Raw genomic sequence first — 26,244 nt, 5'->3', positions numbered from 1 at the left:
TTTTCTAATTGGAGCCATCATCAATGAGCAGTTTCATAGCTGCAACAAAGTTTACAACTGTAAGGTACAAAAAGGATAATTCCTCTGAATTTCTACAACTCATTTCAACTAATGTCAGCTGATCTGGACTGGGGAGAGGAGGATCCTTAAATGTGCCACTTCTTTTCTGGTTTATTGTAGTTCTTTTTGTGTAAATATTCAGTTAATTCCAAGTTCAGACTTTCCTTAGGGGCTGTGTTTGCTCTCTCAAGGGTCTAATTGCCCTCCTGCTTCCTTAGACTGACATCTAGGGGTGAGGGATGCTTGCATGCCCTCCTGGGGCCGGAGGAGAGGGGCTTTGGTCGTGTTCTGCCTGCTGGGTTCTTGCCTCAGTTCCTCCTGGACACTGATGTCTTGTGCCGCTGGAGGCTGAGTTGTGGCTTGTCTGGTTAGGTCACCTGGGCCATTTACTGGCCTCTGCTGCTGATGACCAGGTCTCTCCATTTGCCTATGGTCGCTTGGGAGCTTGCTGATTCTCTCTTTTATCAGTAGCAATAGGAGTCAGGTTCCCACCTCTCTCTTGTCACTATGGCTCAGTAGTTAGCTATAAGGGGCACCACGGACTGAGAAAAAAGGACTGTATGCATTTTTAAAACTTTTTATTTGGAAGTAATTTCAAATACAGAAAATTTGAAAGAATAGCACTAGGAACACCCATATACCCTTTCACATACCTTTTCCCCTATTTGGTTGATCATGTGTGTGTTTCTCTTTATCTATGTACACGGCCCCTATCCCCCACCGTCCATTTGAAAGTTGCACACTGGAAGGTGCTTGTTGCTTTTCTCTGAACTTCCTAGTTTTGTTTTTGTTATGGACGCAGATGTGGCTCATATTCTATTTTTATTGAAGGCATTACACATGATGGAGGCTGTTCCCCACCTTCTGTGGTAGTCAGCTCTCTCCTCCCTCTCTTACTCTGCCTACCTCTGTCTCAAAAGCCAGGGTGTTACCTGTGGTGGAATGAGTGACCCACCCAAGGAGGTTCCCATGTCTGTCCTCAAGGAGACCAGTTTGGTTGTGATTCAGTTCCAAAGGTGCAGATTCCAATAGAGTGCTGAGTGCGGACAGGTCTGCCCAGGCTTGATGAACCCTAGACGCGGAAAGACTGCAATATACTAATTGATTTTCTGCCTGGACTCTGGTTAGGAGTCTTGCTTTTCTGCATTTCCTATACCCAGTCTATTAGAATAGAGTTGAATCTGCCTCCTAAGCATCCCACACACTTGTCCCTTTCTTACTATTGCACTGCCATTGCCCTGGTTCAAGCTTCTGATACCTCTTGCCTCAACTCATTGCCTTCCAACTGGTTTCCCTGTTCCCATTCTTGCTCTATTACAAACCATTTCTCACATAGAACATAGATGTGTTTTTACTTTATTAAGTCATCACTCTGCTTACACGCTGTGAGCAGCCTTCCCAGGGCCCTGCACGATCTGACCCCACCTCTCGCTTCACCCTCATCTCATGTCAGACTCCCCTCACCTAGTCTACTGTCCATTTCTTCTTCACTGTGAGGCCTCTGCCTGTGCTCCTTCAGAACAATGGCAGTCTTCCACGGGATCTTTGCAAGGCTGCCTCTTGAGTATCTTCAGGTCTCAATTTAAATGTGACTTTCTCAGAGTCTGCTCGTGACCACTATACAGCAAAGAGTCTTTCTTCTTCCCCTCCTTAAGTTCCCTTTCACGATGACCTAACAATAGCACTTTCCACAATTTGGAACATTTAAACACTTGTTTGCATATTTGTGATCTGATAAACTGCATATTTGTGTTGATGTTTTGACACTGTTGTATCTTTAGCAGCCAGCATTGTGCCTGGCACATAGTAAATTCTCAGTGATTTGATCAATGAATGAATAAGTCCATAATAAAAAATTTAAAAAGCTGTTCATCCGCTTAAAACAATTCTTGGCACACGAATGTTCCTCTTTTCTCTCAGTACGTCAGCCAATGGTACCAAATTAACATGTATGTTTGCTTATATGTATATGTACTCACACATATATGCCATGTTTTGAGAGGGAAGAAAACCTACTTTATTCCTGTTCATACTCTTTCATTTCTTAGTCTATCTTGTCCTTTTAATTTTCTACAGTTTTCTCTTAATAAAATGTTTATTTTCCTCATATATACTTTTAAGAAACTATAACATATTCACATTTGAATTAGATCACAACAATTTCCTTTCAACCTCTAGTAGGCCTGGAGTCATTGCAATTATGGCTTTGTTTTAGACTTTAGACATTTTGTTCATTAATTTTCAGGGTTGTTTTTTTTTTTTGTGTGTGTGTGTGTGTTTTAAAAAATCTACATTGTGACAGGCACTGTTTTAGGTGCTCGGGATAAAGATATGAATAAAATAAAATCTTTGCCCTCAAGTAGTTCACAGTGTGTTTGTAATGAGGTTGTAAGTGTGAGCTGAGTGTGAAAGGAGCCCCAGAGAAGGGGAGACAAACTTTTCTTGAGAGAGTTAAGGGTGGTAGAGAGTAGCACTTGAAGGATGAGGACAACGGTGAGTTTAGATACCATTCGCTCTCTCTTAGCCGCAGGACTACTGTGGTGAAAGCGATGTTCTAGGGAGGAAGGGTCAGCTAAGTCAAGAAACCTTTGCCAACCCATGTCTCTCACTGCACTGGGGCAACTTAATTGAGGACCATTGGTCTTCATCCATTGCCATCCAGTACATTCCCATTTCCTTTTAAATTTAGACAGACGTAAAGAAATAGTATAATTTATTATGACATCTACAATGGAGGGAGTCATTAAAACTAACAGTGACTGAGCTATGCAGGAAACTCGTGCTTAGTAAGTGATGGAAGTCAGAGGCAGGCAGACATGAAATAGTTGCTAGTCAAGTATAATTGTGGAGGGCTTTATAGGTGGGCAAATATTTTTTTTATATTTAGGAAGTCGAAAAATTAAGTCAAATTCAGCTTTATAGTGCAAATTAATCAGAATAGGTATTAGTATATTACAGAAAAATGAAGATTTTATAGAGTAAGACAATGTAGGAACTTGGTATAATTAGAGCAGTGGTCGGCAAACTGCGGCTTGCGAGCCACATGCGGCTCTTTGGCCCCATGAGTGTGGCTCTTCCACAAAATACCGACTTCTGCGCATGGGCCACGAAGTTTCAATCGCACTGTACGTGCGTGCCCGCACGTGGCATTTTGTGGAAGAGCCACACTCAAGGGGCCAAAGAGCCACATGTGCCTCGTGAGCCGCAGTTTGCCGACCACTGAATTAGAGCAAATGAATTAGGAGGGTGAGAAGGAGGAATTGAACAAGTATTTTTGTCCTTTACATTTTAATATGAATAATTATTACATAGTCTTTTAGGGGGTAGTAGATTTATAATTTCTTTGGGTTTGACATTGAAGAAGGATGTTAGAATGCTTTTGCATGTAATTGCATTATAATATTTGTAATATCATCTGATTGAATGCAGATGTCTTATAATTTGATCTTGTTTATGTCAAATTTATATCATATGCCAAAAGTTCCCAAGAGAGAAGGAACCTATGCCTTGATTTAGAAAGTCTGCCAATTTTGAAAAATCTGTCTTTAGTTACTGATTTCTCTTACAGTCTGCCTGACTCTCCAAAGACTCTTGAAGCAACCAAGAACAGATCGGCCATATCCCTTTTGGCTGCAGAGGAGGAAATAAATCAGCTAAAAAAGCAGTAAGGAAAAAAATAAAAAAGACAGGAGTATTGCAGCTGCTGATTAATCTTTGCATTTCGCTTTTTTGGTGTTCCATTATAATACGAAAGAATCTGTTCACAATCAAAGAGGAAAGGGAACAATATATTAGTGTTTTATATATTTTTTCAAAAACATTACCTATCTACTGGAGAGAATTTCAAAGCACAGTGTAGTATAAAGGAAACTAAAGACCCTCTCATAATTCCAGAACCAGTTACTGTTACCATCTGACATTTCTTCCAATTCATACATTAGAAATAGAGTTAAGGCTACAAAATAAGTGTAAGTTTATAACTTTGGACCCCAATTGTTCAGTTAACATTGTTTTTCCCTTTTACTAAACAAACAAACAAACAAACCTTCTGCAGAACTTACTTCTGAATAGGTGCATCATGTTCCATCATTTGGGTGTTTCTTTAATATCAACTATTTACTTTGATACCAATTTTCAGCATTGGAAATAACGTTGTGATGATTTCTGTAGCAAATCTTAGTTAAAATTTCTGGGTATTCTCTAAAGATAAATTTCTAGAAGGGGAAAACAAACACTGATCATTTAAGGTTATATACCTTCCTTGATTTTCATTTTGATTTTCCCTCCATCCCAAAGAGCAAGTAAACATTGTACTGTATTAAAAATATATATTATATATATTATATAATATATATATTTTTAATACATGAATTCATATATATATATATGAATACTGTTCTGTTGCTTCACACACGTTCCAATTGTTCTGATTTCTTCAGGAATACCCCTAAATTTTAGCTTGGAGTACTCTTCTATTTTCCACTTAAATCTCCCCTTTCATCACTTTAATCTCTTATTCCTATTTGATATACCTTCTCAAATGCATTGATCAGATCATTCAGTGACTCTGTTCTTTACTGCTTCTAGCACAGCTTTGAATTCTGCTGTTGCATTTTTAGCTTCTCTACATCCTTCTCAATCTTACCCCTTACACTTCCGTCTCACACCATTGTCATTTTCATCACAGCATGTCCTCTTCGTGTGGCTTTTGCTCCCGTTTTACGATGGCCATGCCTCTTTGTCTCTTTATGAGGATGCCAATATTATTTCTGAAACTCCGTTTGTTTCTGTAATACATTATTTTCGTAGGTCCACACTTCTACCTAGTCTTGTAGATGTTGTTCAATTTCCGTTGTAGTTTCTCCCCATAGTTCATAATATCTTCGCCCAGCTTCTGGACTAGGTTTTGGAGGTCAAATGCTTCTAGAATTTTGTGCGGTTCATATCAGCCCAATCTAGAACAATATGACTACAGGCCCACTCTGCTTTTGCTGGAGGGTCTGCATAGCTTTCTTTTCTTCGGAAGTATTTTCCAATGCAAGCTGCAGAGGTGGAGTGGCCCCCTGACCCACAATCTACTCTTTGCCAATCTGTGTGTGCTCCTATGTATTTCCTTTAGAGTTGTCCAATGCAATCATGGCACACGAAGTAGAGTAGCCTCTGTTTTAAGTATGCTAACTGTTGCTTATTACCTTTCCTCCCTCCCTCCCTCCCTCCCTCCCTCCCTCCCTCCCTCCCTCCCTTCTTTCTTGACTTAAAAAATAATTTTTTTTTCTCTGTTCAGGCTTAAATCTCTTCAATCCCAGGAGGATTCCCGCCTCAGAGGCTCAGCGCTTAGAGCGACTGTGCAAAAGAGCTCAGAGCGAGGTGTGGAGCCCAGAGGTGTGGAGTCCAGAGGTCCGGAGAAGAGGACCTCGGAGTTGAGGCGGTCAGAGTATCGCAGCTCAGAAAAGCGCAGCGGCTTGGACAAGCGCATCTCTGGCTTGGACAAGCGTGACCGTGACCGTGACCGGTGTGACCCCGAAGTGATATCCGATTATGAGAAGCAGGTCCGCTCGCTGAAGGACGAGATCGCTGCTCTGACGGCCGAAAAGTCTGCCCTCCAAGAAAGGTCCGACACATTCTCACACAGCTTCTCTCTTAAGGGCTTTGTGCTAGTGAAGCAACAAAGTCACTATTACTGTGGTTGGGAAACCAAGCAAAGTGACTCCCTTGAACCCAGACCCCAATAATACGGGAAGCTTTGAATGGTAAATTGTCTTCTCTATCTGACCCTTCAGAGAGAGAAACTACCTCCTGGATGGCCAAATCCAGGCACTCATGGGTGTGGGGCTGACGCGGAAGCGTAAGGCATGAGGCTGAGCAATGTGAGAAAGGGAAGTTTTTCGGATTGAAACTAGAGCTGAGCGGGCCCATAAGGCAAGAGGTGGTACCCACACTGCAAGAATGTTCCAGGATACGAGGGGCCGTTCTCTTAAGGCCCGAGAGTGCTCCCCGGGGAGGTCCAGCTGTCGTTTTACTGCAGGGTGGTTCCCTTTGATGAAGGTGTAGGTACCTGCTCCTGTGGAATCCCTTTCTACCAATGGACAGACACTAAGGCAGGCCGTTCAAACAGTGTTGAGTGAGGACAAAGCAGGGTGTTTCTCTCTGTAGTCGTTGCAATGTTCCTTGTGCTGGCTACCCCCCTCCCCTTCCCAGCCTGATAACATGCCCCGATTCAGATTACTAAAGTCGCTCCCATGCCCGGTCCCCATGTCCCTAAATGTCACCTTAGTCTTTCATGGTGGGGAAATCACTCCTTCAGTGTTGAGCTGCTGCTGGCTCATGTTGGCTCCTAAGAATATACTCTGTGCATTTCTGCCTCACTCTGAGTTTAGTGACATCACACACCTTGCCCTATAGTTTCTTCTACAAAACTTCCTTTTGGGGGGGCCCATTACCTTTGGGCTAGCTAGTCTGGTAATTTCTATTGTACTGGGTGGCCATAAACGTTTTACTGATATGGCGCTTTCCAATTCGCCAAGTACTTCCACGTGTATCAGCTCACCTGCTCTTCCCACCCGCCTCCTCCACCCCAGCCTGCCACAGTAGGTGGAAGCTCTGCAGGGGAGAAAGGATTTCAGTCGCTCCTGCTGCTGTGACGCGGTGGGGCCCGAACTACAGCACAGATCTTTCTCATTGCTCAGTGTGCACCTCATTTTATACCATAAGCTCGCCAAGGCCAGGGCTCGAAGCAAAGACAACTGGCTTCTCCTTTACCTCTGGCTTCCTGGCTGTGTGACTCCAAGGCCCCCACTAACTTTCCTGAGCTTCCAGTTCCTCATCTGTAACGTGGCCAACCATCAATGCTGGGCTCACGGGCTGCGGCAGGCTAAACAGGTGCTCAGAAGCGAGCGTGCTTTACCGCTTTACCGAGCGGCCTGCGCCCTGCTAACGCGTCTTGTTTCACGGCTGTGGTCCCATCTGAGGCCGCGTGGAGACGGCGCCTCGGTCAGGCACAGTGGGAAGGCCCTGGAGGCAGCGGCTCTCGGGCCTGCAGGGGCCCGCGGCTCCTGAGCATCCTTTGCAGTTGCTGTGGGGAGAAGCAGAATCCAGGAGGGACAGAAACGTGAATCCGAGTGTTTCCCCGCTGATTCTCGCTTCCCAACAGGTCCGCCCGGAGCCAGTCTCCCAGCCCGGTCGCTCGCAGCCGCAGCCCAGGCGCTCGCAGCCCCAGCCTCAGCCGCAGCCGCAGTCGCAGCCGAAGTCACAGTCGCAGAGGCAGCCGCAGCGAAAGCCGCAGCCGCAGTCACAGCCGCAGTCGCAGTCGCAGAGGCAGCCGCAGCCGCAGCCCCAGCGGCAGCCGCAGCCGGTCCGGCAGCCCCTCCAACGCGATGGTGAAGATCAGGACGCCGTCCCCGAACCGCTCCAAGCTGTCCAGTGCGGCGCGCAAGGCCGCGCTCCTGTCCCGGTTCAGCGACGCCTACTCCCAGGCCCGCCTGGACGCGCAGTGCCTGCTGCGGCAATGCATCGACAACGCCGAGACCGTGCAGCGCATCATCTACATCGCCACCGTGGTGGGTGCGGGGGACCCCTGGGCGCGCGCGGGACAGCGGTTCGGTAAACTGAACAGCACAGCTGAAAAGGACTTAAGTCCTGAGGTCCCTGCAAGAGGGTGGGATTTCCATGCGTTCCCGCCTCCCTTTTCTCCCTCCCTTCCTTCCTTCCTTCCTTCCTTCCTTCCTTCCTTCCTTCCTTCCTTCCTTCCTTCCTTCCTTCCTCCCTCCCTCCCTCCCTCCCTCCTTCCTTCCTTCTTTCCTTCTTTCCTTCCTTCCTTCCTTCCTTCCTCCCTCCCTCCCTCCCTCCCTCCCTCCCTCCCTCCCTTCTTCCTTCCTTCCTTCCTTCCTTCCTTCCTTCCTTCCTTCCTTCCTTCCTTCCTTCCTTCCCTGCTTCCATTGCAAGTATTTGGGATGAATCATTTTTTCACAATCAGTAACTATTCATATGTATTAATATATTGATATTGACCAGACATTTGTTGAAGGGTTTATAATTATAGGATAATCTGGAATGGTTATATACCTTAGTCGATGTGCATGGACTCTTCAAAATGGGCATGGATATACCAGTGTGTATATGATTGCTAATGGCTATCATTTGATTGACTTCCTTCTGTTCTTAGAAAGATCAGAAGAGTAGTTACCCACACTGGGAACATAGCTAGTTGAATATGGCGGATTACAAAGTGCTCATCTGTAATTCTTAATTCCCAAAGCAAGTAAGGGTTGTTCCTTTGGTACCATATTGAGATACTGAGTTCAACATGGGAACAATTAAATATTAAATAAAACAGGACATTGGTATGAGAGCAGAATGATCAGAATCTACTGACCTTTATCCTGTATTTATGAATTTATGTCACGAGTCAGCTAACTAGGACCTGCGGGCCATATCTGACAGTGACCTAAATTTCTAAGAAAAATACCACCCAAGAGCTAAGACTATAAGAATAGTTTTACGTTTTTAAAGGGTTGTTAAAAAAAATGCGACAGACACAGTATGTGACCAGCAAAGCCTAAAATACGTACCTGGCTCTTTCCAGAAACAAGTTTGCCAGTGCCTGGGTTGAGAATCTCTTACGGGGTTGGTTAAAGTTCTGTGAGCATAGAGGCCATGTCTTGCATGTATAACTAGGTTTTCTCAGTGCTGACTACATAACAGGCATTTAATAAGTGTTCGTTGAATTAATATATGTCAAGAAACATGCCCAACACCTGCTCTGTGTCTATGTATAGTAAACACTCAATTGATAATTTTTCTCTTATTTCTTGACAAGTAATATGGTGTTACTGTGGGATCATAGATAGCATCAGCTAGCATCTTCCAAGTATTTAGTAACCACAGGTGATTGACTTCCTTGAACTTCTGTACTGTCCTGCACTCCGTGTTACCAAAACAACGGTCCGCTGTCTTAAAATGAGTGAACGTGAATGGTCTTATTTGTATTTATGTCCTTTTCAAAACTGAGAGATATATTTTCTCCCAGATTAAGAATAGTTTTGACCATTTGTGTTTAGCTGTCAGAAAACCGATATGATGTTTAATTTTTGATGAATTTCTTCATTCCTTGCTTTGAACTTCTTTGCTCCTCTCGTCTCACCAAATAAATTTGCTGCAATTTTTATGTGCAGGAGGCATTCCATGTAGCTAAAATGGCGTTCAGACATTTCAAGATCCGCGTAAGGAAATCTTTGACACCGTCTTATATGGGGGCGAATGACTTTGAGGATGCCGTCACGGATTATATAATTTGTCACCTTGATCTATACGATTCCCAAAACAGTGTCAATGTAAGTGTTGGGTCTCTTCTTGGGGCTAGTTTGCTGCTAATGATATTTACACAGCATTCCAATAACTCAGGAACCCATTCAGTGCTTCTTTAGGTAATGGAAAAGCAGAAACGAGCAGCATGCAAGTTACTTTGTAGAACCAGCCAATAATGGCTTTCTTTCTTTCTTAGACATTGTATGAAGGAAATATTTTGAGCTTGCCAGTTCTAGTCTTTAAATCAGTGATTTCCAACCAGTGTGCCGCGACACACTGATGGCTGCATGGATTTTTAAAACATGAAATACCTGACTAGTTAGGGGCACTGACCTCTTTTCCCTTAGCTGGTCAAGTAAAAAAGATGACAACAGTCAACACAATAGCTGTCCACTGTGAATGAATCAAAATTATACATATATATTTTTAAAAATATATTTTATTGATTTTTTGCAGAGAGGAAGGGAGAGGAATAGAGAGTCAGAAACATCAATGAGAGAGAAACATCAATCAGCTGCCTCCTGCACACCCCCATGGGGATGTACCCGCAACCAAGGCACATGCCCCTGACCAGAATCGAACCCGGGACCCTTGAGTCCGCAGGCCGACACTCTATCCACTGAGCCAAACTGGTCAGGGCATACCTATATTTTTTTTGTCAGATTGGCAAAAAATAAATTTTTTTGGTGTGCCGCAGAATTTTAGTAATTAGTTTGTGTGTCATGAGATGAAAAAAGATGAAAATTACTTCTTTAGTTGGGCCCTTAAAATCGGAAGATAGAACATCATTGTTCCTAAGATTTTGGGAAAGATAGGTGTGGATTTGCATCTGGCTCTGCCACTTACTAGCTGTGTGACCTTGCACATTTACTTAACCTCTCTGTTCTTTAGTTTTCTAATCTTTAAATGGGAACGGCAATAGTCACAATCCCATCGAGTTCTTGAGGGGCTTAAATGAAAGAAAGCAGGTCATTTGCTTAGCACAAGACCTGGCATATAGTGAACTCTCAATAAACGCAAGCTATTATAATTGTTATTACTATAGATTATGAACAAGTCAGAGTTCTGTGTGGGCATTATCATACAACTTGCCCAGAATTTAAAAAAAGGGGAAAGAATAAATAAAAGCTACTAAGGGGTTTTTCTCTAGTTTTTTTGAGACTCTCCTGGCTGTTAATATGTCATTCGTATTCTGCCATCTTCCCCACTTCCGATTCATAAGGCGTCCTCCTTTTAGCACATGCACTCCTCTCGTCTTTAACTTACTTTCACTCACACTTTCTTTCCCCACCTCCATCGGTTATAATGTCCTTGGGGTTGTCAGAGTTTCTGCCACAGGATGGTAACAAGGGGATGCCATCTTTTTGTTTTTCAGGACGTGATTCGAGCCATGAATGTCAATCCCAAGATTTCATTCCCTCCGGAAGTTGATTTTTGTCTCCTCAGTAACTTCATCCAGGAGATATGTTGCATTGCCTTTGCGATGCAGACTTTAGAGCCACCCCTAGATATTGCATTTGGGGCCGATGGAGAAATGTTTAATGATTGCAAGTAAGAGAAATAGGAGCAGAAGCTAAGGAATAGAAATAAGTGATCTGGTCTCTATTTTCTGGGAACAATTTAGGGAAAAGAACACTGGGTGGGGAAATCACCAGATACTACCTGATTTCCAGGCCCGGCCATATACTTCTCTGTTACTACCGGACAGGGCCCTCTCCTGGGGTCACTTTCCTTCTCAGTCAAGTGGGCTTCAGAGGGGACGATATGATTTTCATTGATCATATTGGTCTTGGGGAGAATTAATAAGTACCTTGAGCCTGTCTGGAACATTTTAAAAGAAAGGTACTATATAAATACAAGCATGTATTACTTTTTATTGTTTAAAACTTTTTATTGAGGTATAATTAACATATAACTCTATATTAGTTTCAGATGTACAACATAATGATGTGATTTTTTTGTATTGCAACATCTGTCACCATACATGGTTACACAATTTTTTTCTTGGGCTGAAAACGTTTAAGATTTACTCTTTTGGCAACTTTCAAATATGCAATACAGTATTATTAACTATAGTCATCACGGTGTACATTACATCTCTTGACTTATTTATTTTATACCTGAAAGTTTGAATCTTTTGACCCCCTTAACTCATTTTGCCCACCTCCCATGCCTCTGGCAACAACCACCCTGCTTTTAGGTTTTATATAAGGAATATAAGTGAGATCATATGGTTTTGTCTTTTTCTGTCTGTCTTATATCTCTTAGCATAATGCCCTTAAGGTCCATTCATGTTGTTGCTAATGGCAAGCTTTCATTCTTTTTATGGCTGAATAATATTCCACTGTATATATGTGTCACATCTTCTTTATCTATTCATCCATCAGTAGACACTTATGTTGTTTCCATTTCTTTGCTATTGTAAATAATGCTGCAGTGTACATGGGGGTGCATATATCTTTTCGAATTTGTGTTTTTGTTTTCTTCAGATAATACCCAGAAATGGAATTGCTGGATTTTATGGTAGTTCTATTTTGAATTTTTTTGAAGAACCTCCATACTATTTTCCATAGTGGCTGCACCAATTTATGTGCCCCCCCCCCCGCACCCCGACACACATTGCACAAGAGTTCCCTTTTCTCCACATCCTCGCCAACACTTATTTCTTGTCTTTTTGATAATAGCCATCCTAACAGGTGTGAGGTGATAGCTCCTTGTGGTTTTGATTTACATTTCACTGATGATTAATGATGTGAGCACCTTTTCATGTACCTGTTGGCCATCTGTATATCTTCTTTGGAAAAATGTTCATTCAGATTATTGGCCCATTTTAAAATCAGATTGTTGTTTTCTTCTACTGGTTTTTATTGCATTATTTAGACCAGGTTTCTCAAAGTATGGTGCATAGATCACCTGCATTGGAATTGCTCAAGATATTTGTTAAAAATGTAGATTCCTGGATCGCATGCTGTGATATTTTATGCAGTAGGTCTGGAGTGGGGCTTGGGAATCTGTAATTTAGCAGGCACCCAAGTATTCTCTATGCACACTAACATTTGACAATGATGCTCTTGACTCTTTTATCTAAGACCATTAGGTTTCTACCAGGTGTTTCATGGTAAATATTTCCTTGATAAATGAGAAGAAATTAAGTTAATTTGGAACATTTTACTGGGATTTTATGAGATCTTATGATACACCTAGAGATGATCTGGGAGGAGGCCAGATGTCAAGCTACCTGGGCTCCAGTCCCAGCTCCACCACTAACTAGCTGTACAATCTGGGCATATCACCTAATTTTTCTGTTCCTTATTTCTTCTCTGTCAAATGGGGGAAATACCAATCCCTACTTCCTAGGGCTGTAGAAGATTCATTGAAATCACTCAGATAAAGTACTTACGGACACTGCCCAGCACACTGTGTACACACAGGAGACATTAGCTCTTGGCCTTCATTCAGGCTGCAGAGGGATGGGTTGGTGCAGCCCCCGGCCCATTGAGGCATAATTAACATACCTTTTGCTTATGAAAATCACAGCAGTGGTGTTTCTAAGTGCCTTACAGCCTGTCATATTTTCTTGCCATTGCCTTGTTTCTTTCAGATGACTGCTCCTGGCCTCCTCCACTCAAGGAAGAGCTGAATTACACTGCAGTTGGGTCTTTCTGATTTTCTTAGAGAACATATTTGCATCTCTCTTTTAAAAAATTCCTTCTTCTTTTAGAGAAAGCCTGTTCCCACTTAGAAATATTCATCCCCTTGCCCTGGCCAAGTGGCTCAGTTGGTTCAAGCATCTTCCCGTACACCAAAAGGTTGCGGGTTTGATTCCCAGGTTGAGAACAGGTATGGGACTCAACTGATAGATGTTTCTCTCACCTCGATATTTCTCTCTCTTTCTCCCTTCCTTTATCTAAACACTAGGGGCCCGGTGCATGAAATTCGTGCACTTGGGTGGGGGGGGGTGTCCCTTAGCCCAGCCTGCCCCCTCTCACATACTGTGAACCCTCAGGGGATGTCCTACTGATGGCTTAGGCCCACTCCTTGCTCCCCTTGTGGAGCAGGCCTAAGCCGCAGTCTGGCCTCCCTTTGTGGGAGGCGACCAGGCTGATCAGGGGAAGGCACCAGCCTCATCACCCTGCTGCTGCAGCCACTGCCAGTCACCGCAGCGACCAAGGTGTTTTCATCAACATGGACTCCAGTCCCTTCACCATGAAAAAATGACAACTTTCTTTAGGCATTTTCAAGATGTATCTTTCATAGGATATGACATTTCTTTATTGTTTTTTTTTATCCTCACCTGAGAATATGTTTCCGTTGATTTTTAGAGAATGTGGAAGAGAAAGGGAAAGACAGAGAGAAACATCAAAGTGAGAGGAACACTTTGATTGGTTGCCTCCTGCATGAGCACTGACCTGAGCCCCAGCCAGGGAGGAGCCTGCAACCTAGGTACATGCCCTTGGTCAGAATTGAACCCAGACCCTGTGGTAGGCAGGCCGAGGCATTATTTACTGAGCCAAACTGGCTAGGGCAGGATATGATATTTCTTAGCCCCTCCAGCAGCAGACCTTCGTTTTTTTTCTCCAGGAGTGAGGGGGGAAAAACCCTACATCACCTTCTTGGATTCTATTACCCAAGTTACTAAGAATATTACCAGTGGCATACAGGGAGCTTAGCCAATGAGCGGTCAGAAAAGGTGTTTCCTCTGTAGTTCACACCGATCCCTGGCTCGGCCCCTGCCTAAGCCTAAGGCCTTAGGCTGGCGTTAGGCCTGGGCAGGGGACCCCAGCTCCGTGCGATTGCTGGCTCCGCTTCTGCCCAGGCCTCAGGCCTCTGGCTGGGGCCTTAGGCCAGGGTAGGAGACCCCCAGCCTGCTCCGATCACAGGCGCTGCCCCTACCAGGCCTCAGGCCTCTGGCCAGGGCATTAGGCCTGGGCAGGGGACCCCCAGCCCCAGATGATTGCCGGCTCCACCCCTGCCCAGGCCTCAGGCTTCTGGCCAGGGCGATCGCCAGCTCCGCCTCCCTGGGTGGCATCTGGTGCTGCCCGCCCTACCTCCCCGGTCCCCGATCTCCGGCCCAGATCCCACGGGCAGCGTCTGGCGCTGCCCGCCCCACCTGCAGTATGCAAATTTAACAGCCATCTTTGTTGAGTTAATTTGCATACTCTTCTGATTGGCTGGTGGGCATAGCGAAGGTACGGTCAATTAGCATCTTTGTCTTTTATTTGTGTAGATATCCTGTATGGGGATTAAGAAAGAAAGAAAAGAAAGAAAGAAATAACCATTTTGGTTTATGAGGTCCACACATTTCCTAAACCTCTGGCGGGCCTCCTGCTTGCACGCCTTCATCAGTGGGAGCAGGCAGCGTCTTGGAGCATCCTGTGGACTGTCCTCCTGGTTGGCTGTGGAGTGGAAACTGGAGTTCCTAGTAATGATTGGATTTGGTTCTCCCTCTAGGACTTCACAGCACAAGCATAATTCTTAAAAAAAATTTTTTAAAAAAAACTCTGGCAGCCTTTCACACATTTAAAAGCAATTACTCAAATTCTCCTCCTCCTGGCCTCATGCCTTCAGGTTTTTTCCATATGTAGGGGCTGGGGGCTGAGACTTCTTGACAAATATATCTGTTTCCTTGGCCTGTGCTCCATGCTCTGCTGAGCATCCCTTGTTAACTGAGTGTCCACACTGAATGCAGTCCCCTGGTTTGACTGGCCAGTCTGGAAGGACCGACACTCTTTCCATTCTTATTCTCTATTAATTCAGCTAACTTTTAAAGTTTTTTTCTCCGTCCCCTCGTCTCCCCCCCCCCCCCCACCCAGCCATATAACACTGTTCACTCATTTTGAGTTCAACTGAAATCTGTTATTATATTTTTACTTGAGCTATGTAAGCCATTCATTACCTCTAACTTTGTAGTTAAGTTTTTTTAGATTTAATTGCAGAACCCCATAGGTATCCAAATTACATGCTGTCTTATTAGATTCAGCTTATTTTTTCCAGCCAATTGAGCAATTTCGTAAAAAAAATATTTTATTGATTTCAGAGAGGAAGGGAGAATGGAGAGAGGGAAAAAAACATCAGTGATTAGAGAGAACCATTGATCAGTTGCTTCCTGTACACCCCACACTGGGGCTCAAGCCTGCAACCTGGGCATGTGCCCTGACCAGTAATCAAACCATGACCTTTTGGTTCATAGGTCACTGAACCAAACTGGTCAGGCGAGCTATTTTTTGATACTGTGATCTGTGTTGTTGTTTTTTTGACCCACTCCCCACCTTTGAATGATTTTTTATGCAAATCATTGATGACAATATTGGTTTATCATGGGATTGAGAGAGAGCCCTTTGCACCTTCACTCACATTCTCATGGATTCATTAATTACCTCTCCTTGGATCTGATCCTTGAACCAGTTTCCAACCCACCTACTTGAGTTAATCATCCACTTATATTTCTCCTGTTTTGTCCACAAAGGTAGCATGAGAAATCTTGTAGGAAACCTATGGGACTTCACATGGTCTCTAGCATTTCCCTGAATTGCAACTCTTATAATCTGGAGAAGAGACGGGCACGATCAGCCTGACATGACTTGTTCTTAGTCAGTCCATGTGGATCCTCCTTATCACTGGTTCCTATTCTAAGGGCCTGCAACCATCTCTTTAATAACAGAATCAGGATCTGTGTTTATCTAGATCTAAGCATAATCAAAATGGAAATTTACACGGCTGGTTCCCCCTCCCAGTTGTGCTACCTAATTGCTTCACTTCTCTTTCTCCTTCTTTTGTGTGTTTCAAATAGGTATCGTCGCAGCTATGACTCGGATTTCACGGCGCCCTTGGTCTTCTATCACGTGTGGCCTGCCCTCATGGAGAATGACACCGTTGTTATGAAGGGGGAAGCTGTCACCAAGAGAGGGGCTTTTGTACGGTGGCCTTGCGTTGTGACAATTCGTCCCAAGTGTTTGATTCACAAGTTCGAGAACATTTATACACCCAGACATTCTATAAAAGAAGCTCATAAAGAGTTGCTTGATAAGATTTCATACAAAGGAGAGGAAAGGGATTGGTGGGGAGAGAGCAGATTCTTTTCTTTGATTCGTCCACAATTCTTCATAATTTCTTGGCAGTAATTTCTTTGCCTGTTGCTTTATTTATAAGATAGAACTAGTCCTACCTGCCTCCCCTATCTTAGAAATATTAAGCCATTACAAAGGCAAAACCTTTTAAGCTCACCTTATGGGAGGCCCTCTGTAACGCTAAGCATTTAAAAGGGATAAACTTTCAAGAAAGAGTTTGCCAAATTTTTACTGATGAGTCGCCATTTTGGGAAATGATGAATGTGCCATTTTTCTCTCCTTGGTATGATGTGTGGAGAGGGGAGGGATGGAGAAAAAGTGGGCAGAGGAGGTGGGAAGAGAAGGTCCAATCAGTTTTGGAAGTTTGCTTCCTGTGTACGGTGGCTATAGAATGTTTTGAGCATGTTAAATAATTGGGCAGACTTCAAAATAGAGTCTTAGTGTGACTTGGTATTGGAACTAGTGCCCACAAGTGCTGGACACGATGTGAACATGATGGAGTTTGGACCCTGCCCTTCCTAGAAAGAGTTAAGCAAAATTTGAAGGGAAGCTCCTCAGTCCAGATCAAAGCCACCATCCGGGTGACTTCTGTTCTGCACTCTTTGAGCTGGAGAACAGGGGATGTGCTTCATGGCAGCTTTCACCCACAGGCGGGAGAAGGGAAGTCGTGCATTGTAACAGAACTCAAGACAAGGGTTTTCGCAGCGGAAGCAGCCCACTTCAGCTAACTGTATCTCAATAAAACACTTTGTGCAATGAAAGTTGAGCCCATAGAAGTTGGGTTGTGTTGTGTTGACAACCGCATGTGCTGTGCAGTGAAGGAGCTCATAAACCATGCTTCTTGCCCCTATGATAATCACCCCCTGTTAAAAGACTCTTATTGTAGACTGTCTGCAGTCCAGCTTAGAAGGGAAGGAGAAGAAATAGCCACTATTAGCACTTGCCTTTTAGTTGCCTTTGCTCTCATCAAGCATGGCACCAACATTTGCCCAAGCTTAAACTCCTCATACAAAATGAGAATACCCTAAAACAGTGGTTCTCAACCTTCTGGACCTTTAAATACAGTTCCTCATGTTGTGACCCAACCATAAAAGCATTTTCGTTGCTGCTTCATAACTGTAATGTTGCTACTGTTATGAATCGTCATGTAAATATCTGATATGCAGGATGGTCTTAGGTGACCCCTGTGAAAGGGTCGTTCGACCGCAAAAGGGGTCGTGACCCACATGTTGAGAACCGATGCCCTAAAAGGAAGAACTTGGAGAAGGAAAGGGTTGAATGAAGGGAAATTTTTAAGAAGGCTTTTTATTAGTGGGATCTCACTATAGTGAATATATATATATATATATATATATATATATATATATTCTTACTGATTAATTTAGTTGAAGAGTAGGTGGACAGCAATGGTGATTTACTTAGTCACTCAATTCATTTCATTCAACAATAGTTGCTCTGTAGTCATCTATAACACAGGTGCTGGGGTTCAGCAGTGAACAAAACAGACTCAGACCCCTCCCACAGGGAGCTTACATTCTCCAACACTTGCAAACTTAATGCACTTTGCAACTTATTCATCAAAACAGAATTCTACTAGCACCAAGAGTTTGAATATCCCAAAGTTCATTGTAATGGGATTTTATTTGAGAAATACCCTAAAGTTATTGTCAAATATTGGGCAGCTATAGTAAACAAAAGGAGTACGTATACCTAATGCTGATGACAGTAATGGGCAAATGTAATCATATCAGCAAAACCTCTCTACCGGTGGGATATGCATATTGTCATAAGCCCTGTGAGCATTTATGAACAATTGACTATATTTCTCTCTCTTTCTAGTGGAATTCTGTGAGACCGCTAAGCCGAAGTCGAAGCAGAAGTTTAAGTCCCATCTGCCCCCGTAGCCGTATTGGTATGAGCCTGGTAGGTATCTAATCATTTTACACAAAATCATCCTATGATTGACATTTTAAAATTCAACAGTAGCCTATCAAAGAGGTGATTATAAGTCTGTAGGTAGAAAGAGAACCTGTTGCAATAACCCCAAACTGATTTTTATGCTACTTTGGACTAAGGAATTGATCACCTAGAACAGTGGTTCTCAACCTGTGGGTCCCGACCCCTTTAGGGGTCGAATGACCCTTTTACAGGGGTTGCCTAAGACCATCGGAAAACACATATATAATTACATATTGTTTTTGTGATTAATCACTATGCTTTAATTATGTTCAATCTGTAACAATGAAAATACATCCTGCATATCAGATATTTACGTTACGATTCATAACAGTAGCAAAATTACAGTTATGGAGTAGCAACAAAAATAATTTTATGGTTGGGGGTCACCACAACATGAAGATCTGTATTAAAGGGTCGCGGCATTAAGAAGGTTGAGATCCACTGACCTAGAAAGAAGTAGAGGTAGTTTTTTTGTTTCTTTGTTTTAAGGAAAATGGGCTATTAGATGTCAGTTATAGAGAATGGAACACCTTAGTCAACTGATCCCAGCACAGGCCCCTGCTCCCTCTGGAACTTACTCTGTGATTTGGAGAAATTGACCCAATGGTCTGGATTTCAGTACTGTATAGAGGGCACTGCAGGTATTAATTTCCCTCCCAATTTAAAAGTAGGAAAAATAAGATTAGTTTCCTTTTATATTAGTTCTTGAGAGAATGACTAATACTTCTGTCAAAGGGAAGAAGATAGCAATAACACCTCTGAAAATGAAAAAGGTTAGTATGATTCATCATAAATAAGTATGTTTATTTATTCAACAAATAATATTTAGTCCATGCCTTTTGAATACAGGGCTGGGCCAAGACATGTGGACACCAGGCAGGCTAACAAGGTCCTGTCTCTTCAAATAAAAAAAATTAAAATGTGTGCTTCAACCTTGTTTTAGAGAGGGTGGTGGGAAAGGAGAACCACACCCACTTCTCTGAAGTTATCTCTAGCAATGCAGCTCTAGCCCCAAACTTCTAACCCTACCCCCCCCCCCCCCCCCCGCCCCCGGCAAAATAGAAACAAACCCCCTGCAGTGATAAGACCCACCTGAGTAGCAGAGTTTAGTGAGCATCTGTTGTTACTCCACCACTCCATTATGTTTGACATTGTCTTCACCGACATTGTCTTCCTTCCGTATCGGATGGATGCTAGATTTTGGGATGGGGGAACGGGACACAAAAATAACTGAAACATGGTCTTTCCCATGGATGGGCTTCAATATTTTGTAAATAAAGTAATTGAATGGGGTATGTGTTTTGGTTCACAAAGAAGCAGGAAGTGCTAGAGTTATTAGGAGAGGTAAGATGCCTTCTGGGTTTGGTGGTGAGGAAGGGGTGCATGGGGGAGTTTATATTGGATTTTGCAGAATTTCAGTGAGCTGGGGAATTGAGGAGAAAAAATTCTGATGAAGGAAGTGGCCTGAGAATGGAAAAGGCATGATTCTGACACAGTTCTTTTGCTCTTGGAGATTTTAATATCACTTAATGGTCCTCATCCAGGAATAAGTTTTACAGTAAGTAAAAGCAAAAGGATAGTGCATTTAGTAAACTGATAAATAAAAAGATAATCTTGAGGGTTTTATCCTGGAAGATGGCAATTCTCCCCAATCTAAGAGGAAATGGCATGTCAGAAGAGAGCAAATCAGATATCTATGTGCTGACATCCCTGGCAAATGTTCCCTCCGACACGCCCCAGGGATGATGGGCACCGTCCCTCTGTAATAAGCCCTTCTATGGTTCGACCTGCCTTCTCCTCCCCATTGTGTGCACAGGGAGAACAAAGTAATTTAAACTTTAGGTGAGAATAAACTATATTCTCAAAGGCGAAACTGCTGCCAAAATTCCGTCCCTCTCCAGCACCCTCTCCTTATAGCCAGTCTGGTACAACTGCAAAATGAAATGCAAATGTTTTTGGTTGATCTGGTGCTGGCTTATTTGAGGTCTTGTGTGCAGAACAGCTTCCATCTTCGCGAGTGCCTCTCTGAAGGGTTTGAGAGCTCAGAGCAAGAGTGACGCTTGTAGACGGTTATTTCTGAGCTGTAGCAGGTTTGAAGGCACAGGCGGTGGCTTTTGCTTAGTGAAAGCAAAGGTGAGATTTGAAAAATGAATGTTTTTTTTTCTGACTTGCCCAGTGACTTCTCTTGATAGGGCAGTGCTTGGGACACAGGGGGCAATTCATAGGAAGGATCTGCCAGACAGTATCTGACCGTTGGCGCTTTAATTCGCTAATAAGAATGTTCTGGGAAGCTTTGAATTCATTTTGGCCACTGAGCATTCAATCTCAAAGTCTTTAGCAACCATTTAAACAGCAACAACAAAAAGCAACAAAAAAACCCCGAAGACACCGGGCCCAGGTTTTAATTAATAGTATAATTAAAACTAAATCGAGTGCCCATTTATTTCAGGAAGTAAAAAAGGAAATGCGGTGCCCAACCTGAACGGGGAAATCACATTCTGAAGTGTCTCAGAGCAACTAGCTAGCTGAAGGTTCAGGGAAAAAAAAGTCAAAGGGAATCATTCATCGGGCTCCACCTACTGTGTAATCCACTTTCCACTTGTATATTTTCCAGATATCTCGAAGCCGGAGTCCTTCTCCAATAAGATGTGCACTGCCAAGTAAGTGGGCTGGTTTAGATGTTAGATAGAACAGTCTCCTGTTTTTTAATGCTCCTTTTAATACTCAGCCTTGTGCAGCAAAAGGAATGTTTTGCTTCACAGGGAACATCTTTTACCGCCACCTGACACCTTGTATTTCTGGATGGGTGGCCTTTGAGCAGGTCCCATGTGGGGGGGACATAGACGGAGTCTCCAATTGAGAGACTTGATGGACATAAACCTAGATCAGTGATGACGAACCTATGACACGCGTGTCAGAGGTGACACGCGTGTCAGAGGTGACACACGAACTCATTTTTTTGGTTGATTTTTCTTTGTTAAATGGCATTTAAATATATAAAATAAATATCAAAAATATAAATCTTTGTTTTACTATGGTTGCAAATATCAAAAAATTTCTATATGTGACACGAAACCAGAGTTAAGTTAGGGTTTTTCAAATTGCTGACACGCCGAGCTCAAAAGGTTCGCCATCACTGACCTAGATCAAGCTCCCTGCTTCATTTAGGTCCTACCAGAAAGAACCCTTCAGGAAGGGGCCACAATGAACTTATTTTTCCCCTCCCTAGGGTATTAAACCACCAGGCGTGTTCCTCTGCCACAGTACATCACCTGCACCAGCGCATCTGCACCAGCCCGCCTCCCTGACGCCCACCAGCCTCCCCGGCGCCCGCCCGCCTGCTGTGCCCGCCGCACTCCTCACTTAAGATAATGTGAAAGGGCAATTCTGTGTATCACTCCACACAGAGACTTAAATGTTTTGGCTTGACGCATTTGTAACTGCAGATATATTGCATTTTATTTTATTTGATAGGTACCAACCCCATGACTTTGATAAAAACGATTGCATGGGTGTTTAGGATCACATTCATTTGAAGCAGTCCATTGCCCAGGTTCAGGATTCTCACGGCAGCTGGGTGAACACCCTGGGAAAACCTTTACCATACCGAGTCCAAACGACAGAGGAGAGGTCGTAGTTTACAATTTGATCATCAGCATTATAATTAATAGGATTAGCTCTAACTTGAAAACAAAATTGGGTGTTTTACTTTGCTTTTGAGGTTTGGAAGCCAGCCCTAAGCTCAGGTTGGGGAACTTGTAGCAGGAATGGTGACGTTAGGCTGCATACAGAGGATGGTGAGTGAGCAGGCTGTAGGTCATTCACTGGCTTGCTTCTGCTTTCTTACTTTGGGTGCCCAGTTTGGTTGAGCTGAGTACTGTACGTTGAAGCTACTGAGTTGAGAGTTTTCTCGCTTCATAAGTGCGGAGCAATGATTTGGACAGAAGGCAGCATTGAGATAAATGTTTATTACCTTATGTTTATCTCCTGGGAATGTTTCATACAGCTTTAATGTATGTGTTAAATATAAAAGCTACCTGGGCCATGCCCTTTCCCTATTCCACCTACTTGGTCACAAATTCAGACCTCCTATGAACTCTGTCTGACCCCAAATACCTAAACTCAAGGCCTAAAACGAGGAACATCATTTACTGATTTTATTCCTCAGTTTCTTCACTGTGAAGTTCTGTTGTAAGTTCAAGATAAAAATGGAATGTGGCTTTTCAAGATAAGCAATAGTCTTTTTAGGCTTTTTGTTTATTTTATATTTTTACTTTAACACCGGCCTTGTACACAAGCCTGACAAATGACTGCTTTCGCCAAGTGCCTTTTAGAGAGAAACTCTGAATTGGCCACAGCTCAGCTTGCATCAGCTCAGTGCCAAACCCAGCACCTGAAGCTTTTCAGGTGGAACCGCTCCCCCGCCCCTCCCCACTCAGAATTTATCTAAAACATCTGTCCCTAGAGAGGAGGGAGAGATCGCCCAGTGCTGCCCTTGGGTGTAATGTCACCAGCACACCCTGCAGGGTGAGTTGGTTTTCCCCACGCGGAGTATTGTGTAGTTCTCTCTTCGGTGACATGCAGGGTGCTAGAAGGAGAACCTGGTGTCGGGTAACTCCAGTTCCGTTTGGTCATTAGCTGGCTTTGTGGCCTTGAGCAAGTTACTTCACCTCTCTGAGCCTTTGTCTCCTGTGGAGTGAGAGGCTGGATGAGATTAGTGGTTCTCTGCACCCTCCCAGGGTCAGTGCCCCCTTTTTCAAACAAATATTTTTTTTTTCTGGCAATTCTGAAGTGAAATTCAAAGTGAATGGGATCAACATGACATATATTTTTAAACAATGAATATAATACCCTAACTGTAATAGGATGCAGTAAAAAGGAAAGGCACTTTTTAAGAGAATAAAATGTATTTAATAGCAAAGCTTGGGTGTGACCATCTGGAAGACAGAATGGAGTCATCAGATGCTTTCACCGTGTGTAGCATCACAAGCTCCCAGGGCAGACCAGCGTGTGTTGTACTGGCAATATTCCACACAGGGTTGTCACTGGGTATGATTCTCTGAAGTGGTAGACAGCTCTCGGAAAGTTTTAAACAAAAATCTTAGAGTTGTGCCTTGTACATGCATTCCTGGAATAGTTGCTGGATAGTAAAACCATGCAACAATTACCTTTAGCTATATGTCGAAAGGTCATTTCTAACATCTCACTAAGTAAAGAGAATGCTTACACACCAGAGTTTTCTTTGTGGAGTTGGATGTGGAAGTTCATGCCCTGATTTGGAAAAAGGACACCTGTATTCTGTGTATTTGCTCCGTACCCTGTCTGGCCACGTGCCATTTCTCAGGTCTCCAGTTTGAACTATAACCACAACAGGGAATGAGGGGTAGTCTAGAGTAATTTTTGGAAAAAAATCCACAAAACCAAAGGAGGCCGACCTGTGCTCCTTCCATCTGGGTATGCACCTTAACCTCAGTGACTTTGAAAAATGAAAAGCTCTTACTTCATAATCTGGGTAAATATTAGCTTCTGTATTATTGGCTTAATATCGAATAATAAAATTGAGGAAAAAAACTGCTTCTGTAACTGTAGGTTCTTTGCTATAAAATGCTTTCCTTCCAGATTCCCAAGGTCAGCAATGCCTTTCACCCACCCCTATTCTGTGGGGCCTGGAGCAGGGCGGAGTTCGTTCAGTGAATAATACCAGCTGTGCCCTGTCTGGTTAATGCTGTGATTGCTGCAATCCCATGCTGTAGCTCAATTGCTAGCTTTAGTTCATGTTGTTCACAATTCATTGTCATCATATTCAAGACGCCCTCTCTGAGTAGTACTTTACCATTCTCATGCAGTGTTCACTTAGTTATTTCAGTTGCTGCCCCCCCAAAAATGCAGATGTCTTCAGCCTTATAGATCAGGAACCTGTTCAATGTACCACACAGTCTTCTTCCAAGGCCTTTTATTTTGGAATAATATTCTATCCTGTTTTCTTTTGTTCCTCCATGGCCTGTAGCATCAGTTCTTTTATTTACTGGTTCATTCATTCATTCATTCATTCATTCATATAGTCACCAATACTCATTTGGTGAGTACTTCCTGTGCGCCAGATACAACACATACTCTAGGGATATGGTTGTGGACAGGGTTCCAGCTCCAATGATCTTAATGTCATGTCCAGTTGTATTCCTTGGTGATTTCCCTGTCATAGAGAGCAGATATGATGGTGGAAAGAAAAAATGGAGTCCTACAGTAAATTTAAAAGAGAAAATGCCACATATTAACTGAAGAGATTAAATATGTTATTTTTTGGGGCGGGGGCTGGGGAGAATACCTGCATATAGAGAGCTATGCCAGGCAATGATAGAAGTGTGGTGAGCTGCACAAGAGAATGCAACTCAGTCATGTCATCCATGGTGAGTTACTCAGTCTTTTAACAAATACCTACTGAACCTATGACCCCCAGGATCATTAATAATAAAATGAGTCTGGAGAGGAGAAACTCATAAGATCAATTCCAACACTTCTCATTACCACAGCTGCCATATTCCTAAGTAACAGGGCAATTTGCAGACCATTATAGTTCACTCTGAGGCACCCCACAAACCTTCATGGGGCAGATGCTGCCAATAACGTTCTATGAAGTTTTGAGTGGAAGATTTCTTAATAGTATGACTTTGAATAGTATCATATCTATAATTAAGGGGAAAGTGAAGCAGAGCGTTGAAGAAACTAGTATTACAAACTGCATTAGGTCACTGAAATGTGAGCCCAGGAACCATATGGGTGACATTTCGGTATTTGCCATTTGAATACCAAAGCAGTGAATTTTGTTGGCCTTCGTACAGTAGTGAACAGGGACCTTGAAAATGAAGCTGGAACTAATTTTTAAAATTTAAAGATGGGACAATTTCACACTTGAAAAAAATTGCCCACTGGGTGCCAGCATGAATATCATACTTTCCATAGTATCACTGGCAATTATATATCAAAACTGGGCAGCTAGCTCTCTTTTCTATTGGGTGAAAAACAAAAGAATATGATAAATGAGTATGTTACAGCTTAATTTTAGTGATACAACCAAAATAATATCTTGAAATGTGATGTGAAATATGTTTCAGAAAAGGTTTTTAGTCACTGGACAATTATCAGAAGGCCTTGAGCGCCGTTGATGAGTGGGACCCATTTGCAATCGATTTCTGGTGCTGCAATGCTGGGGATGACACATTACACTTTTCTCTGTTGTCTTAGACCAGAGAACAAGTTTCAGAGCCGTTGCTACAGAGCAACAGACTTCAGGATTGGCCTCGCTCTGTGGGCCACAGGTTGAAGTGAGAATGGAAAAAGTTATCGGTTCATTCATCATTTACTCATTTAAGAAGCATTTGCTTCCCAGTTGGCATGACTCAGTGGATGAGTGTCAACTTATGAACCAGGAGGTCAGGGTTCAATTCTGGTCTGGGCACATGCCCGGATTGCAGACTCGATCCTGAGTAGGGGGCATGCAGGAGGCAGCTGATCAATGATTCTCTCTCAACATTGATCCATCTCTTTCTCCCTCTCCTTCCTCTCTGAAACCAATAAAAAAAAATCCTATATAATAAGAGAGGGATATGCTAATTAGCTCAGATATGCTAATTAATCATGGCCAGACAGGCTAATTATCCATGGCCAGTATGCAAATTGACCATCACTCCAACACAAATTAATAAGAGAGGGATATGCTAATTAGCCCTGATATGCTAATTAGTCACAACCAGTATGCAAATTGATCATCACTCCAACACAAGATGGCCACCCCCATGTGGCCACAAGATGGACTGCAGGGAAGGGCATTGGGAGTGACTGGGCCAGCAGGGGAGGG

General features: G+C 43.1%; 1 protein-coding gene across 3 annotated transcripts in view; it reads left to right on the top strand.

Moving 5' to 3' along the window:
- Nucleotides 1–23,985, top strand: part of SPATA18 (spermatogenesis associated 18) — a 33,097-nt gene extending 9,112 nt beyond the window's left edge. Inside the window, exons 5-13 of one of the 3 annotated variants that reach the window (XM_070396724.1) lie at nucleotides 3,629–3,724; nucleotides 5,345–5,671; nucleotides 7,211–7,616; nucleotides 9,231–9,389; nucleotides 10,739–10,914; nucleotides 16,154–16,277; nucleotides 18,270–18,353; nucleotides 21,004–21,049; nucleotides 21,619–23,985. In XM_070396724.1, coding sequence (XP_070252825.1) covers nucleotides 3,629–3,724; nucleotides 5,345–5,671; nucleotides 7,211–7,616; nucleotides 9,231–9,389; nucleotides 10,739–10,914; nucleotides 16,154–16,277; nucleotides 18,270–18,353; nucleotides 21,004–21,049; nucleotides 21,619–21,626 — 1,426 coding nt within the window. In that variant the 3' untranslated portion in view covers nucleotides 21,627–23,985. Of the gene's footprint in view, nucleotides 1–3,628; nucleotides 3,725–5,344; nucleotides 5,672–7,210; nucleotides 7,617–9,230; nucleotides 9,390–10,738; nucleotides 10,915–16,153; nucleotides 16,328–18,269; nucleotides 18,354–21,003; nucleotides 21,050–21,618 lie in introns of those variants that run through there. The other 2 variants (XR_011468697.1, XM_070396736.1) reach the window with 2 other exon arrangements.
- Nucleotides 23,986–26,244: the final 2,259 nt, after the last annotated feature.

The sequence above is a fragment of the Myotis yumanensis genome, unplaced genomic scaffold (genome assembly GCF_028538775.1).
Source record: "Myotis yumanensis isolate MYYU_CA2020_CCGP unplaced genomic scaffold, mMyoYum1.0.hap1 SCAF_1, whole genome shotgun sequence".
NCBI lineage: Eukaryota > Metazoa > Chordata > Mammalia > Chiroptera > Vespertilionidae > Myotis > Myotis yumanensis.
This window is presented reverse-complemented; position numbering and strand designations above follow the sequence as displayed.